The sequence below is a fragment of the Carassius auratus genome, unplaced genomic scaffold (assembly GCF_003368295.1).
Source record: "Carassius auratus strain Wakin unplaced genomic scaffold, ASM336829v1 scaf_tig00216187, whole genome shotgun sequence".
Taxonomy (NCBI): domain Eukaryota; kingdom Metazoa; phylum Chordata; class Actinopteri; order Cypriniformes; family Cyprinidae; genus Carassius; species Carassius auratus.
Genome location: NW_020528447.1, coordinates 50,476 through 69,379, shown reverse-complemented (window position 1 = coordinate 69,379; position 18,904 = coordinate 50,476). Strand labels below are relative to the sequence as shown.

Here is an 18,904-nt window from a genome sequence, read left to right as displayed (position 1 = left end):
ATAGACCCCCTGAGGAACAGTTCCACTCATTCTCTACCATAGGAGAGGAAGAATTGTGTAAACTTGTTAAATCATCTAAACCAACAACATTTATGTTAGACCCTATACCATCTAGGCTCCTAAAAGAGGTACTTCCAGAAGTCATGGGTCCTCCTCTGACTATTATTAATTTCTCATTGTCATTAGGATATGTCCCCAAAACCTTCAAACTGGCTGTTATTAAGCCTCTCATAAAAAAAACACAACTTGACCCCAAAGAACTTGTTAATTATCTCGAATCTCCCTTTTCTGTCCAAGATACTAGAAAAGGTGGTATCCTCACAATTATATTCCTTCTTAGAGAAAAATGGTATATGTGAGGATTTCCAGTCAGGATTTAGATCGTATCATAGTACTGAGACTGCTCTCCTTAGAGTTACAAATGATCTGCTCTTATCATCTGATCGTGGGTGTATCTCTCTATTAGTTTTATTGGATCTTAGTGCTGCGTTTGACACAATTGACCACATCATTCTTTTGCATAGACTTGAACACTTTGTTGGCATCAGTGGAAGTGCATTAGCATGGTTTAAATCGTACATATATGACCGCCATCAGTTCGTAGCAGTGAATGAAGATGTATCATATCGATCACAAGTGCAGTACGGAGTACCTCAAGGCTCAGTACTAGGGCCGCTACTCTTCACGCTTTATATGTCACCCTTGGGAGATATCATCAGAAAACATGGTGTTAGCTTTCACTGTTATGCTGATGATACTCAGCTCTATATTTCCTCGCAGCCCGGTGAAACACACCAATTTGAAAAACTAATGGAATGCATAGTCGAGTAATTTCTTTGCTAAATTCAGAAAAAAACAGAGGTGTTAATTATAGGGCCTAAAAACTCTGCTTGTAATAACCTAGAACACTGTCTAAGACTTGATGGCTGCTCTGTCAATTCTTCGTCATCAGTTAGCAACCTAGGTGTGCTACTTGATCGCAATCTTTCCTTAGAAAGCCACGTTTCTAGAATTTGAAAAACTGCATTTTTCCATCTCAAAAATATATCTAAATTACGGCCTATGCTCTCAATGACAAATGCAGAAATGTTAATCCATGCATTTATGACTTCAAGGTTAGACTATTGTAATGCTTTATTGGGTGGTTGTTCTGCACGCTTAGTAAGCAAACTACAGCTAGTCCAAAATGCAGCAGCAAGAGTTACTAGAACCAGGAAGTATGACCATATTAGCCCGGTCCTGTCCACACTGCACTGGCTCCCTATCAAACATCGTATAGATTTTAAAATATTGCTTATTACTTATAAAGCCCTGAATGGTTTAGCACCTCAGCAATTCATGTTGAATTTAAAAATGGAAATAAAAAGTACAGACGCACAGAATTATATCTTAGGTTAAAATAATTGTATCTTGTCTGCATGTATGTTGTAGGTTTACACTGAAAGAATGTTTGTTGAGAGGATAGAAATGCTAGTATTGACTGTGCAGTTTTCATACATTTTATTAAAATTGAATTAATATGGATCCATGAGAGGGGCAAAGATCAACACTGGTAAACTCAGTAGTGCCCTGAAGGACATACAGCACATATAGGCATGTATACCACATACAAGATTCTTAAAATATTTTCCTTCAATGATTTATTTTGCACTAATATGAAGGTTTAGTTAAGAAATGGAACACAAAATACAATGAAATAGATACACTGGAATATGTTCCAAACAGAAAATAAGACATAAAAATAACAATAATAATAATTAGTTTCATCGTTACAACAGTATTGTTCTTGAAGAATTTGTCTGAAATATTGCTTTGGATAGAATGATTCTGAAAGCATGTCTGAACCAGCTGTAAAAGAAGGCATAGACTAAGGGATTACAGGTTGAATTATAATATCCAACCCAATAAAATAAATCAAACAGCAGTGGTGGTACAGAGTAACCAATGAATGGATCAATAAGATTGCAAAGGAAAAAAGGTATCCAGAAGGTCAGAAACACCCCAATGACGATGGCTAAAGTCTTAGTGGCTTTCCCTTCTTTTTTAAATTCAGAATTCACGCTCTGGATGGCCTGAACCTGCCGTTGAGCTGCGTGTAAGATCTTGAGGTACACACAGAGCATCACAAAAGCAGGACCATAAAAACAGATAAGTGAGAATATAGTAGCTCCAGCTTTACTCTGAAACAGTGTACATCCGCCATCACATTTAATGTTCTCATAGTAAAAATCCTCAACACCAAGAATATTAAGCTCCATGAAGATCATGCCAAACCCCAGAGCAGCTGAAACACTCCAGCAGATAATAATCATAACTAGTGTGGCCAGTGATGTCATTTTACTATGATATTGAAAGGGGTGACATATAGCATAATATCTGTCTAAAGAAATGATACAGAGGTTTAAAATTGATGCGGTACTCAATGTTACATCAAGACTGCTGTGTATTTTACAGAACAAATCTCCCAGATACCAGCACGTCTCGATGGAGCGCAGCATGCTGGGAGGCATCACAACTCCTCCTACAAGCAGATCGGCCACGGCCAGAGATAGGATGAGGTAGTTAGTTGCTGTGTGAAGCTGCTTGAAATGAATGACTGTTATGATCACAAGCAGGTTTCCTATGATTGTGACAATTGAAGAGACACTCAAAAGGATGTAGAGTAATATTCGAGTTTCCAAAGGATAGACAAACTTCTGACAAGACCTGTTACTAAACTCATAACAGAGAAAAGGCTTTTCCCAGATTTCAGTTTGACTGATGTTGATTCGGATTTCCATTTACACAATTCTGGAGCTTCCCTGCTTAAAACAAGGAAGTGAAGTTAACTTCAGCCTGCAGTTAGGTGTATGCATCTCTGTCAAAGAATTGAATGTTAAAAGCTTGATGATTGGATTATTTTAAATACAACACAGTACATCAAATTCTCTCCATCCATGTTCTTACCTTTCTTTCTACGGTGAAAAAAAGGCTGCCTCAAGAAGCAGAGAGCACACATTTATAGCACAAGAGTTTTATAACAACCTCCCTCCTATAAAATCACACCACATCTGAGTTTCCAAGGAAACCTAGTGTTCTCATCAGTCTACAACAGTGTCAAACACAAGGCCCAAGTACCAAAACTGGCCCCCCACCTTATTTAATCTGACCCACAAAATAATTTAATTTTCCTTCTCCTTTCCTTCATAATGTTTGTGTATTGTTTTGTTTATTGTATGGTTTCTTTATTGATTTGTTTCTTGCTGTTTGATTTAGCTTATTTTGTAGTGTACTTTTATAAACTCTCTGTTTGTGTATTTTTTTCATTTATTAAGTGACAACTGTCTTTCATCTGAGTCTTGTTTATTTGTAATTTAAGAGTGCCATGTCTCCAATCAGGCTCTGGTATAACTTTGTTTGGTGTATTTAATTAATTGTTTCTCTTGTGTTTTAGGCTTCTGAGCAGGGAGGCTAGTTCTTGTACCCTGGTGGTGGCGTTTGGAGCACAAAGTGTGGATTGGAATGTGTAATCACTCACTGATACAGATCCCCTGTAAAGAATTTGTCTCAGAGGACCACCAGGACAAGACCACAGGAAACAGATGATACTTCTGCACAATCTGACTTTGCTGCAGCCTGGAATTGAACTACTGGTTTTGTATGGTCAGAGGAGAACTGGCCCCCCAACTGAGCCTGGTTTCTCCCAAGTTTTTTTCTCTATTCTGTCACCGATGGAGTTTCGGTTCCTTGCGCTGTCGCCTCTGGCTTGCTTAGTTGGGGTCACTTCATCTACAGTGATATCATTGACTTGATTGCAAATAAATGCACAGACACTATTTAACTGAACAGAGATGACATCACTGAATTCAATGATGAACTGCCTTTAACTATCATTTTGCATTATTGACACACTGTTTTCTTGAATGTTGTTCAGTTGCTTTGACGCAATGTATTTTGTTTAAAGCGCTATATAAATAAAGGTGACTTGACTCGTGTGTGTGTGTGTGTGTGTGCGCGCGTGGGTCAAGAATAATCACTCTACAGCTGGCCTACCCTGCAACAGTTAAGCCTTAGTCATTATAGTCATGTATGTGGTGTACTGAGTTGTAGTTGTTTAACCCATTGAGTTATATCTTAGTCTGGCCATTTTAAAGTGTCTTATCTGATTATTGTGAACTTAATAAACGTTTTGTATTGCGATGCCCATATCTCTGCCCTCCATGGTAACGAACCTGTGTGTCAGTGTTTATTTCCCCTTACTTGAAAGGGGTGGCGTAGTCAGCATTAAATAAATTCTTGTTTAGTATTCATAGTGCCATTTACTCCTCAATAGCTACGCTACATTCTGGCATAGTTGGCAGGGTCTCTGTGTTCGGTAAGGGCGCGGGTATCGGTGGTTGTTTTTTTTCTCATATATATATATTTTTTTTTTTTAGTCCAGCAAGACAGCAGCGTACGTCCGGTGGATTCAGATTTTCATTGTGGGTCTATTTAATCTTGTTAGTAAGTTATTGCTGTCAGAATTATGGAGAAAGAATTGCAGGAATTGAGGGAAGTAGTAGCTCAGTTGCGGGCAGAGAATGAGAGGTTGCCTCAGGAATGTTTCCCTGCACTACCTGGCCCTAGTGACACACCTCCTATTGTTGTTCCTGGTCCTTCTGTTGCCCTCCCCTCTCAATCAAGTAACGCACCGGCTGTCCTGCCAATAAGATTTGTCTTTGTTCCTCAAGACAGGAAATGTCAAAAATTTTATGGCAGGGTTGGTCTGAGTATTGACGAGTGGGTTGAAGAGGCCCGAGTTTGTATGCAGGCCTGCCACCTGTCGGTTTCCGATAAGGCTTTCTTTTTGGTTGACCATTTGGAGGGGGAGGCAAAGGAAGAGATTATGTATCATTCAGAGATTGAGCGGGGTGATCCAGATAAAATAATTGCTGTGTTATGGGAATTGTATGGTTGCTCAAAGTGTCATTGCAGAAGGCATTTTTTTTCTAGGAAGCAACAGGAGGGTGAGACTTTGCTGTTTTCTCTCGCCCTGATGGGCCTGCTGGAACGTAAGCAGCAATAACCTTATGCTATGCCAAATTCTCAAATCTTGGAACGTGATCAGTTTATTGAACATGTTTGTGACCTCACCTTTCGCCGAGTTAAAACAGTTAATACGTCATCAGCCCACATTAACGTTGTTAGAGGTTCAGAGTGAAGCTCTTAGATGGGAAAGGGAGGGCATGTTGGGGAGTACGAGGGGGCGAAGTCATTCTGTTCCATCTGCCCATGGGATTCAGTATGGTGTGCAAGGTGAGTCGTGTGTTGATAGATTTCCCCATCAATCTGAATAGGGTGAGTTGAGGCAAATGATGAGATCACAGCAGTTAAATAAGTTGACTCAAAATTTTGTTGACTTGCAGCCCCCAGATTCTGGGTAAAGCTGGCTTGTTGGCTTCTCCGGCGCTTGTGCAGGTTATAAGAGGCCCTGCCTACTTACCGGTGGTAAATGTGAGAACTGCTGATGTTATGTTGCATTATAACACTGTTTTGGGAATGCTAAATAGTGTCTGTGTAGTAAGTCTGCCTGCTGGGATAACTGAAGTTAAGCCTGTTGCAGCTACAGTAAGTTCCCAAGCCATGACGGTGGCCCCTGCAGTACAGGAACAGATTGATGCAGTAGATTTTTCTGTTTTGCCAGAACTGGAACAGGGCCAGGTGAGAGCCCTTCTATGCAAGTTCTAGTCTGTGTTTTCATCCAATGAGAATGATTTAGGATGTACCCATTTGATTTCTCATGACATCCCTCGGCTGGATTCTGTTCCTGTTCGGAAGCGGTGCCGGAAGATTCCACCATTGGAGAATGAGATGGTAAAGTCTCACATTAATTAGTTTTTGGAGGTCAGCATTATAAGGGAATACTGTAGCCCCTATGCTTCCCCTATTGTTCTTGTTAAAAAGAAAGAAGGTGGTTTGCGTATGTGCTTGGACTACCGCCAGTTAAATGCAAAGACGAGGAAAGACGCCTTCCCTTTGCCAAGCATTGATTAATCATTGGACTCCTTGACGGGGGCCTGTTGGCTTTCCACTATGGACTTAACCTAGAACACTGTCTAAGACTTGATGGTTGCTCTGTCAATTCTTCGTCATCAGTTAGGAACCTAGGTGTGCTACTTGATCGCAATCTTTCCTTAGAAAGCCACGTTTCTAGCATTTGTAAAACTGCATTTTTCCATCTCAAAAATATATCTAAATTACGGCCTATGCTCTCAATGTCAAATGCAGAAATGTTAATCCATGCATTTATGACTTCAAGGTTAGACTATTGTAATGCTTTATTGGGTGGTTGTTCTGCACGCTTGGTAAACAAACTACAGCTAGTCCAAAATGCAGCAGCAAGAGTTCTTATTAGAACCAGGAAGTATGACCATATTAGCCCGGTCCTGTCCACACTGCACTGGCTCCCTATCAAACATCGTATAGATTTTAAAATATTGCTTATTACTTATAAAGCCCTGAATGGTTTAGCACCTCAGTATTTGAATGAGCTCCTTTTACATTATACTCCTCTACGTCCGCTACGTTCTCAAAACTCAGGCAATTTGATAATACCTAGAATATCAAAATCAACTGCGGGCGGCAGATCCTTTTCCTATTTGGCGCCTAAACTCTGGAATAACCTACCTAACTTTGTTCGGGAGGCAGACACACTCTTGCAGTTTAAATCTAGATTAAAGACCTATCTCTTTAACCTGGCATACACATAACATACTAATATGCTTTTAATATCCAAATCCGTTAAAGGATTTTTAGGCTGCATTAATTAGGTAAACTGGAACCGGAACACTTCACATAACACCGTACTTTCTACATCATTAGAAGAATGGCATCTACGCTAATATTTGTCTGTTTCTCTCTTGTTCCGAGGTCACCGTGGCCACCAGATCCAGTCTGTATCCAGATCAGATGGTCACTGCAGTCACCCGGATCCAGTACGTATCCAGACCAGATGGTGGATCAGCACCTAGAGAGGACCTCTACTGCCCTGAAAGACAGCGGAGACCAGGACAACTAGAGCCCCAGATACAGATGCCCTGTAAAGACCTTGTCTCAGAGGAGCACCAGGACAAGACCACAGGAAACAGATGATTCTTCTGCACAATCTGACTCTGCTGCAGCCTGGAATTGAACTACTGGTTTCATCTGGTCAGAGGAGAACTGGCCCCCCAACTGAGCCTGGTTTCTCCCAAGGTTTTTTTTCTCCATTCTGTCACCGATGGAGTTTCGGTTCCTTGCCGCTGTCGCCTCTGGCTTGCTTAGTTGGGGTCACTTCATCTACAGCTATATCATTGACTTGATTGCAAATTAAAACAGACACTATTTCAACTGAACAGAGATGACATAACTGAATTCAATGATGAACTGCCTTTAACTATCATTTTGCATTATTGAGACACTGTTTTCCAAATGAATGTTGTTCAGTGCTTTGGCGCAATGTATTTTGTTTAAAGCACTATATAAATAAAGGTGATTGATTGATTGATTGACTTGGCTAGTGGATACAATCAGGTCCCCGTCACTGAGAAAGATAGGCCTAAGACTGCTTTTTGCACTCCTTTTGGGTTGTTTGAGTGGAATCGAAGGCCTTTTGGGCTTTGTTATGCCCCGAGGACCTTCTAGCAGTTAATGGAATGGGTATTTGGGGATCAGCAGTGCAGATCATTACTACTTTATCTCGATGATATCATAGTGTTTTCTTCCTCAGTGGGACAGCATCTAGAGCGATTCAAAGTTGTCTTAAGCCGACTGGAACGTGAGAGGCTGAAAGCCAAATTGGGAAAGTGTGCATTTTTTCAACGTGAAGTGAGATATTTGGGACATGTGATCTCTGCACAGGGAGTTTCTACTGATCCTCGGGAGATTGGGGCTGTAGCTGAATGGCAACGCCCAGCAAGTAAGTGTCAGAATTACGCGCATTCTTGGGTTTCGCCAGCTACTACCGCCGTTTTGTGGAGGGGTTTTCAAAGCTGTTGGAAAGTGTTGGAATCGTTGTTGGAAAGTGAAGGGACTTTGCATTGTCGAATATTCTGTCCAGATGGGGGCGAAGAGATCTTCCAGTTGGTTCTTCCATCTGTCCTGCGGGGAGAGGTCCTGACACAAATGCATCAAGGACATGGGCACCAAGCCATTTACCCATGAAGAAGAATTATTTTTAATGGTACAGATCTTATATGTCAAAAGATCAAGCCAAAGATCAATCAAAAGATCAAGCCAAATTCAATTCTCTCATATCATGACCCCTTGAAGCATTGGTCTGGAGCAGTAAAGCCTGGCCACTTTAATTTGATTGGTCATCTCAAACATGTTGTCATTGACAAGCAACTCATGACAAAGTCAGTTCAAATATGCAAAAATAAATGTTTGCTTACTAAAATAAATATTTAATTTTGCTACATGCATCAGCTGAAGCATCTCTCTGGAGTTTGCGCTTGTAAGCAACACTAAAGTCACAAAGTTGATTTGACTGGTCATTTTGTCACTGATTGGCATGCAAAACACTTAATATATATTTTTGTATTTATTGAACTTTTCAAATTATGATTTTAATTAAAATACTTTTAAGAAAGTTTCTGAAATGCTTCAGCATTTTTGTCAGACATGTTGAATTTAAAAATGGAAATAAAAAGTACAGACGCACAAAATTATATCTTAGGTTAAAATACATTTAAATTGAATTCCTTTAGCTGACACTTTTATCCAAAGCGACTTACAATTGCTTTATATGTCAGAGGTCGCATGCCTCTGGAGCAACTAGGGGTTAATGTCTTGCTCAGGGACACATTGGTGCCTCACAGTGGATTTGAACCCGGGTCTCTCACACCAAAGGCATGTGCCAACACCATCCAATAATTGTATCTTGTCTGCATGTATGTTGTAGGTTTACACTGAAAGCATGTTTGTGAAGAGGATAGAAATGCTAGTATTGACTGTGCAGTTTTCATACACTTTATTAAAATGTAATTAATAGGGATCCATGAGAGGGGCAAAGATCAACACTGATGGACTCTGAAGGACATACAGCACATATAGGCATGTATAGCACATACAAGATTCTTAAAACATTTTCTTTCAATGATTTCTTTTGCACTAATATGAAGGTTTAGTTAAGAAATGGAACACAAAATACAAGAAAATAGATACACTGCAATATGTTCCAAACAGAAAATAATAAATAAAAAATAATAATAATAATTAGTTTCAAGGTTACAACAGTATTGTTCTTGAAGAATTTGTCTGAAATATTGCTTTGGATAGAATGATTCTGAAAGCATGTCTGAACCAGCTGTAAAAGAAGGCATAGACTAAGGGATTACAGGTGGAATTATAATATCCAACCCAATAAAATAAATCAAACAGCAGTGGTGGTACAGAGTAACCAATGTATGGATCGATAAGAAGGCAAAGGAAAAAAGGTATCCAGAAGGTCAGAAACACCCCAATGACGATGGCTAAAGTCTTAGTGGCTTTCCCCTCTTTTTTAAATTCAGAATTCACGCTCTGGATGGCCTGAACCTGCCGTTGAGCTGCATGTAAGATCTTGAGGTACACACAGAGCATCACAAAAGCAGGACCATAAAAACAGATTAGTGAGAATATAGGAGCTCCAGCTTTACTCTGAAACAGTGTACATCCGCCATCACATTTAATGTTCTCGTAGTAAAAATCCTCAACACCAAGAATATTAAGCTCCATGAAGATCATGCCAAACCCCAGAGCAGCTGAAACACTCCAGCAGATAATAATCATAACTAGTGTGGCCAGTGATGTCATTTTACTATGATATTGAAAGGGGTGACATATAGCATAATATCTGTCTAAAGAAATAATACAGAGGTTTAAAATTGATGCGGTACTCAATGTTACATCAAGACTGCTGTGTATTTTACAGAACAAATCTCCCAGATACCAGCACGTCTCGATGGAGCGCAGCATGCTGGGAGGCATCACAACTCCTCCTACAAGCAGATCGGCCACGGCCAGAGATAGGATGAGGTAGTTAGTTGCTGTGTGAAGCTGCTTGAAATGAATGACTGTTATGATCACAAGCAGGTTTCCTATGATTGTGACAATTGAAGAGACACTCAAAAGGATGTAGAGTAATATTCGAGTTTCTAAAGGATAGACAAACTTCTGACAAGACCTGTTACTAAACTCATGACAGAGAAAAGGCTTTTCCCAGATTTCAGTTTGACTGATGTTGATTCGGATTTCCATTTACACAATTCTGGAGCTTCCCTGCTTAAAACAAGGAAGTGAAGTTAACTTCAGCCTGCAGTTAGGTGTATGCATATCTTTCAAAGAATTGCATGTTAAAAGCTTGATGATTGGATTATTTTAAATACAACACAGTACATCAAATTCTCTCCATCCATGTTCTTACCTTTCTTTCTACGGTGAAAAAAAGGCTGCCTCAAGAAGCAGAGAGCACACATTTATAGCACAAGAGTTTTATAACAACCTCCCTCCTGTCAAATCACACCACATCTGAGTTTCCAAGGAAACTTAGTGTTCTCATCAGTCTACAACGGTGTCAAACACAAGGCCCAAGTACCAAAACTGGCCACCACCTTATTTAATTTGACCCACAAAATAATTTAATTAATCTGTGATTCTGTCATATTTCCACCTCAATTCATGTTGTTAGTGTGTGATGGGAAGTTGATGGTGCCACTGAAAAAATTCAGAATCTGAGGACTGAGGACGCTCAGAGTAATACGTCACATGTTGTGGTTTCAAATTTATAGCAATTCAACATGGCATGAATGCAGTTATAGCACCTAAATGAATCTGCCGCAATCAGATGGAAGTCACAGGAAAGCTCTCAGAAAATTGATTGCACCTTGGGTGACTATAATGTTAACCCTATTCTTCTCCCAGTTGACTGATCACTCAGTATTATTTCTTCAGGGAGAGGTGGATGAAATGACATGTTGTAAATTCAACACACTCAGATTCTATTACTGTGTTGCATTTATGCCAACATTCAACAAATGTGCAGATAGCCAGCTAAAAGTTATATTAAAATTACAAAATCTAGTAAAAAATAAACTAGACAGATCTAGTTATAATATATATATAGTTGAAAGGGGTGTGTTCAAAAAAATAGCAGTGTGGCATTCAATCACTGAGGTCATCAATTTTGTGAAGAAACAGGTGTGAATCAGGTGGCCCCTATTTAAGGATGAAGCCAACACTTGTTGAACATGCATTTGAAAGCTGAGGAAAATGGGTCGTTCAAGACATTGTTCAGAAGAACAGCGTACTTTGATTAAAAAGTTGATTAGAGAGGGGAAAACCTATAAAGAGGTGCAAAAAATGATAGGCTGTTCAGCTAAAATGATCTCCAATGCCTTAAAATGGAGAACAAAACCAGAGAGACGTGGAAGGAAACGGAAGACAACCATCAAAATGGATAGAAGAATAACCAGAATGGCAAAGGCTCAGCCAATGATCACCTCCAGGATGATCAAAGACAGTCTGGAGTTACCTGTAAGTACTGTGACAGTTAGAAGACGTCTGTGTGAAGCTAATCTATTTTCAAGAATCCCCCGCAAAGTCCCTCTGTTAAAAAAAAGGCATGTGCAGAAGAAGTTACAATTAGCCAAAGAACACATCAACTGGCCTAAAGAGAAATGGAGGAACATTTTGTGGACTGATGAGAGTAAAATTGTTCTTTTTGGGTCCAAGGGCCACAGGCAGTTTGTGAGACGACCCCCAAACTCTGAATTCAAGCCACAGTACACAGTGAAGACAGTGAAGCATGGAGGTGCAAGCATCATGATATGGGCATGTTTCTCCTACTATGGTGTTGGGCCTATTTATCGCATACCAGGGATCATGGATCAGTTTGCATATGTTAAAATACTTGAAGAGGTCATGTTGCCCTATGCTGAAGAGGACATGCCCTTGAAATGGTTGTTTCAACAAGACAATGACCCAAAACACACTAGTAAACGGGCAAAGTCTTGGTTCCAAACCAACAAAATTAATGTTATGGAGTGGCCAGCCCAATCTCCAGACCTTAATCCAATTGAGAACTTGTGGGGTGATATCAAAAATGCTGTTTCTGAAGCAAAACCAAGAAATGTGAATGAATTGTGGAATGTTGTTAAAGAATCATGGAGTGGAATAACAGCTGAGAGGTGCCACAAGTTGGTTGACTCCATGCCACACAGATGTCAAGCAGTTTTAAAAAACTGTGGTCATACAACTAAATATTAGTTTAGTGATTCACAGGATTGCTAAATCCCAGAAAAAAAAAATGTTTGTACAAAATAGTTTTGAGTTTGTACAGTCAAAGGTAGACACTGCTATTTTTTTGAACACACCCCTTTCAACTAATTGCCCAATTGCACAGCCTTAAGAGCGTGCATATCATGAATGCTGGGTCTTGTTTGTTTTCTGACAATCTACTGAACCTACTGGTAACTTGTTTGCCACGTAGCAATAAAAAATATACTAAAAACCTTGATTATTCTGGTTAGTCACATTGTACTGCTATTATTTTGAACAATACTGTATATATATATATATATATATATATATATATATATATATATATATATATATATATATATATATAAATTTTCAGTAGACAAGTCAAAGGTCCGGTGTTTCCCTAGTTTCAACAAACATTTGCAAGCAACATCACTAATCTAATCTATGTTCAAACTAGGGACTTTTTCGCTGCATGTCAGTCAGGTCGCTGGTGGGTGTTCCCACTACTGGTTGTCTAATAACATTTGCTAATGACATTCACGGATGTTCCTCCATGTTGTACAATAAATCAGTTTCCTTGCCACAGTTTTCTTGCCACTTGCCAAACAAACAAGTATAAATGGAATCAATGCATATAATGCTCAATAATAAAGATTAACAAGATCAGTGGGTGCTCTTTGCCATCATTGTTATATATCTGTGGCCAGAGCTTAAGCACCGGTCTTTCTGGATTTAAGAAAAATACAGGCTCGGAGTCAGCACAGTATCACCGTATGTACACAGAGACATAATAAATTGTACAGAAGTTGCTGACTGCTAAAATTAACTTTTCCATCTACACTCCACTGTAGAATGTGATGAAGGATCACATGCATTCCACTGACTTCAATTCTATTGGTTTTCACTCCCAAAATTCGCTCTTCATTTGCTTAAAGTTCAAGATATCTCAATTTTGTTGCTTCACTGGACACGTCTACATCCTGTCACCAATGGTCAGTGACACTCGCATTGCCTGAAAGCTCTCTGTTTCAATGAATGGGATTGTGTCATTTTGTTGCTACGTATAGCTGGAAGTGTGAACGCAACTTCACATGGTTAGAACTACAGCTCTCGACTTGTGGTTAAGCATAGTTTATTGCTAGTATGACATGAACTTAAACAGATCATACTCTTGGGTACAATTAGCAAGCTAACATGAAGTTAATTCTAGGCCTACATCGTCATTCCCTTTGAATATACATTTCAGTCAATTTTAGCCTTTTGACAATCAGCAAAGAAAATTGTGTAATATAATTGTTGCAGTGTATTATAAACAATAAACGCTATTTTCTTTCTATAGACTTCACATGTGCATAAAAGGTGTCATCATACATTTGTTTAGTGCACATCATCAATTATGGTGGATATATAGTGGCACAAATCAAACAAACACCCATAAAATTAATGTTTAACAAGCGGTAAGTAAAATTGTAAATTGTAAAAAATATCTTTGCAAAAATGATATAATTTAGTTTTAGATAGTGCTGTTTTGTACAAGTGTTTTGAATATTACTCAGAAAAATCATTTTAACCTAATATCCTGAAATATTTACTTGGCACTTCAGACATCTTGAATTTGTTGTTATAGATAAAAAATTATATAAAATTAAACGGTCCTTTAAAAATGAATTAATTTGATTGTAAGTCATCTTCTAGCACTGAATATGCACACTCAGCTAAACTTTATTAGAATTTAATTCATAGGGATCCATGAGGGGGCAAACATCAACACTGGTGGACTCAGAAGAGCCCTGAATGTCAAGACATACAGCACTCATATATGCAGGCACTTAAATCACATACACACAAGTCTTTAAAGAAAGATTAGGTTTGCATTTCGAGTATGAAGAGTGTGAAGGTTTATTTATGAAATAACAAACAAAATAGAATAATAAGAAAAGATAAGCTTAAATATGTCCCAATCAGAAAACATTGAGAAATGCATTTGCATATGATCTGTTTCCTTATTACAACAGTATTGTCCTTGAAGAATTACTCTGAAATACTCTTTTGGATAGAATGACTCTGAAAGCATGTCTGAACCAGCTGTAAAAGAAGGCGTACACTATGGGATTACAGGTGGAATTATAATATCCAACCCACAGGAGCAAGTCAAACAACAGTGGCGGTACAGAGTAACCGGTAAAGGGATCGATAAGATTACAAATGAAAAAGGGTATCCAGAAGGTCAGAAACACCCCAATGACGATGGCTAAAGTCTTAGTGGCTTTCCCCTCTTTTTTAAATTCAGAATTCATGCTCTGGATGGCCTGAACCTGCCGTTGAGCTGCGTGTAAGATCTTGAGGTACACACAGAGCATCACAAAAGTAGGACCATAAAAACAGATCAGTGAGAATATAGGAGCTCCAGCTTTACTCTGAAACACAAAGCAGCCTCCATCACAGTCAATGTTTTCATAGTAGTAATCCTCAATGCCAAGAATATTGAGCTCCATGAAGATCATGCCAAACCCCAGTGCAGCTGAAACAGTCCAGCAGATAATAATCATAACTAGTGTGGTGCAGTGATGTCATTTTACTATGATATTGAAAGGGGTGACATATAGCATAATATCTGTCTAAAGAAATTATACATAGATTTAATATTGATGCAGTGCACAATGTTACATCAAGACTGCTGTGTATTTTACAGAACAAATCTCCCAGATACCAGCACGTCTCGATGGAGCGCAGCATGCTGGGAGGCATCACAACTCCTCCTACAAGCAGATCGGCCACGGCCAGAGATAGGATGAGGTAGTTAGTTGCTGTGTGAAGCTGCTTGAAATGAATGACTGTTATGATCACAAGCAGGTTTCCTATGATTGTGACAATTGAAGAGACACTGAAAAGGATGTAGAGTAATATTCGAGTTTCCAAAGGATAGACAAACTTCTGACAAGACCTGTTACTAAACTCATAACAGAGAAAATGCTTTTCCCAGACAGCTATTTGGCTGATGTTGACCCGGGCATCCATTTACGCAATTCAGATTCACTGTTCTGTAAAAAAGAAAAAAAATATTATATTAATATTAATATTATAAATATTAACCATCCAGAGCCTTACCTTTTTTTTTCAAGTGGCAAAGGCACACTCTTCATCAGAGAGCCCAGATTTATAGTAATAGAAACTCCCAATAGTCCTCCTCTTTTGAATCCTTACACCAATAGGATGGCCTTTTCTCCATGATTAGCAGTGTAAATAAGTCAAAATACATGAAATAGCATTAGGCATCCCTTTGCACACAGCTCAATGTGTGTGATCACTGTGTGTGTGTTTGTTCACTACTTACTGCTGTGCGTGCACACTTAGATGGGTTAAATGCAGAGCGTAAATTCCTAGAATGGGACACTTTAAATAAATAACTTAATAATGAAATAAAATTACATATATCTATACTGTATATGTATATAAACCCTCCACCTCCCCCAGCTTCACCTGCATATATCCGCTACGACGTGTTTAATGTATGCTATGGTTTGATTTCATGTATTTTATATGTGCAGCAGCAATATTTCTTACATGCTCACAGCAGCATGTTGCGAATGTACTAGCAGTAGCTAGTCTCGGTACTTGCTCTGCCACAGCAGCAGTGTACCAGATCTATTCCGCAAAGACCAAATACATTAATCCTTCATGACAGAAATGGAATTAACTAATAATCTAATGTCATTAAATAATAAGTGTCAATAAATAGAAAGTGAATTGATGTGTGTCCAAGTATGTTGACCCATACTCAGAATTTGTACTCAACTTTTAACCCATCCAAGTGCACGTACACAGAGTAGTGAACACACACACACACACACATAGAGCAGTAAAGCCATGTCACTGCAACACACAGGGAGCAGTTGGGTGCCTTGATCAAGGGTCTCACTTAAGTCATTGTATTGAAGGTGGAAGAGGGCAGTGGTTATTTACTCTCCCCACTGACAATTCCCGATGGACCTGAGACTTGAACCCACAACCTTCAGGTTATAAGTCCAACACTCTAACCATTAGGCCATGACTGCTACATATAGCTCAGCTAAACAAGCTATTATTTACTAGTATGCCTTTTAATTATACAAATATCTTATAATAAATTATACAATTTTATAAAACTGATCCGAGATCAAGTAAAAACTATATCCAGTACACATGTTTAAAGATGTGTGATTCATGGGTTTGCAGGGATCGTCATTGAAAATCATTGAAATTTCAAAACATTTAGAAACATTAGATTTGTACTTAAATGATGTGACTTCAGCAGTTTGTACGCACTCCAAAGCTCTGGTTCAAAAACAATTTGCTTTTTCATTTGCACTGAATCCACTCAATCTACTATCAACTGAAACACAAACTGATAAGCTTTCATTTTTCATACCATGATTCATACTGTTTTAAAGGAACCGATTCAAAACTTTCAGTCCCAAATCAAACACTGATGTTATGAAACATCCAATAGAAAATACTGTAGGCTACACACAGAATGTTTTCAAGAAAAATAAAATGCTGCACCGTTTCAAACACACCACCGTTTTACTTATTCAATGATAAGGTCCCTACTAACAAGCTACGTGATTTTAATAATAGCAAAGATGCTGAGAATGTTAAGCTTAGTAATTAAATAAATAACATAGCTAATGTTAGTGACACTATTAATATCACTGTCAACAGTGGTGTCACTGAATTCTGGGCCACTTGCACTGATTTTGCTATAGGGTCCCTTTCAAAAAGAGTTTTTTGGGCCCCCAGGAGAACATCATTCTGGGCCTCTCTCAACCCCTGAACCCTATACATTCTGTCCATTTTTTCCCACTGGTAGTGAGACACCTGACTGTCAATGACATTTATTGAGTGGTTTTTCTAAGAAAAAGATCTCCACAAAACTATAGTGTTTAATGCTTAGAGAAAATGATTCAACTGCATGCAACCTCAATCCCTTCACCCTGTGTTTAAAAACAAAAAACAGCATACAGTAAAGATGCAAGGTGAGTAAATAAAGACACAATTGTTTTGAGTGAAATCGTTTATCAAAGACATAAATTTGATAGGCCTAATTGTGCTTTGGGTGCCTTTCATACAGTATGATTCATATGCTTGTTGGATTTATTGCATTAGTAAAAAAAATGGATTTAAAAGTATTTAAATATGTTTAGTAGTATAAGATGAGACAAATGGAAAGAGCTGATTGCTTTCTGAGAACACTGTATTTATATTTTTAGTTTTAGGTTCCTCCAGGGAATCTTGGGAAGTAACATTGTCTTTGATACTGAAAGAAAAAAAAGTAGCCTGTTTATTTTAGGAATAAATTGTCAGATTCAAATGTTTGTGTACTGTTGAGAATATACATGTGATTTTATTGACATAGGCCTATTGAAATACTCAGTTGCTTACAAAACTGAACATTATTTACAAGAGATAGTCATTCTTAATATATTTAGCCAAAATCATTTTAGATAAATGCTGACAGCAATTATTGTGGGAACGCCGAAAGCAAGAAATGAGGAAATGGTGCTGGCTGCTACGGTTTGAAGGATGATACAGACTTTACAGGCTAAATTATCTAAATAAAACTCCTCACTACCCAAAAGGGTTGTAGAAACACCATAGAAAATCCAACAAAGGCAGCCAGACCCACGCTTAGGGAAACATGATGAGTGAAATGGTGAAGGTGTGATTTTATTCCGGTACTGAAGCGGAAGACATATGGAACCATAGCAATCGATTGAGATGAATGATATGTGGAAAAGAGATGTGATGCAGAACATGCATGTTAAACTTAATCTTTTTCTTAATCTTTCCTGGATATTAAAGCTAGCAGATTTCAGCTGGACCTTACACCAAAATAGTATAATCTTGTAAAACACACTCTAGTAATCTTTGTTTGCAACTTCAAAAAATATTTTATTTCAATGCAGCACAGAATCTTTTTTTAGGTGTCATTTTCAATCAAGCTGTAAAAGTGTGAAAATTTTATATTTCCGTGTATTGACGGATATGAAATTGGTAAAACAAAAAGTTAGTCATTTGTATTGTAAGTTTGAGATATAGTGGAGAGGTTAACATGGTCAAAAATGCCCAATGGCATGATGGTTGCTTATTTATTACTTATTTTCATGCTTTTATGGTGTTGATGGAGACAATGCAAAACTTTCTTTGTTAATAATACTTGATGCATGAAATAGTAAAGCTAAATTATAGATTTAATTCATAGATCATTGAAATACAGGCCTTTGCATATTTCATTAGTATATGCCTAAAATCCTAATCAAATGTCTTTTTGATTCCTCCAGTGAAACGGTGATATCATACCTGTGTAATTTCTTACTCTAGAGAAATCCTGTTGTGGAAATAACTGTTGATAGTTTTGTGTCTACTTGATCTAAACATCTTTGTGAGCTGAGGGACTTATTAATTGTGATAAACATGTTTGCAATATGTCTTGTTGTTTATCGGCACATTCACACCTGTCCTCATTAAACTTCAAAAGAATCACACTTGATTCTGACTTATCCCTCAGAGCATCTAGAGTTGCATCATTCTGATTGTGTTAATGAAATAATACAGAAAAATAAGGAGTAAGGTTCAGAAAAGTCATAAGAACAAGATTAATGAAAATCATTATTAAGCCTTTAAA

The 18,904-nt window shown here is 38.2% G+C and overlaps 2 protein-coding genes and 1 pseudogene across 2 annotated transcripts; all 3 read right to left on the bottom strand.

Moving 5' to 3' along the window:
• Positions 1-1,769: 1,769 nt before the first annotated feature.
• LOC113097345 (trace amine-associated receptor 1-like) lies at positions 1,770-2,906 on the bottom strand. The gene has a single exon (XM_026262598.1). It carries the CDS (start codon positions 2,778-2,780, stop codon positions 1,770-1,772), a length of 1,011 nt encoding a protein of 336 aa, XP_026118383.1. The 5' UTR covers positions 2,781-2,906.
• A 6,319-nt stretch (positions 2,907-9,225) lies between these two features.
• Positions 9,226-10,236, bottom strand: LOC113097348 (trace amine-associated receptor 1-like). Its single transcript, XM_026262601.1, has one exon. It carries the CDS (start codon positions 10,234-10,236, stop codon positions 9,226-9,228), a length of 1,011 nt encoding a protein of 336 aa, XP_026118386.1.
• Positions 10,237-14,246: 4,010 nt separating this feature from the next.
• LOC113097346 (trace amine-associated receptor 1-like) lies at positions 14,247-15,258 on the bottom strand (annotated as a pseudogene).
• Between the last annotated feature and the right edge of the window lie 3,646 nt (positions 15,259-18,904).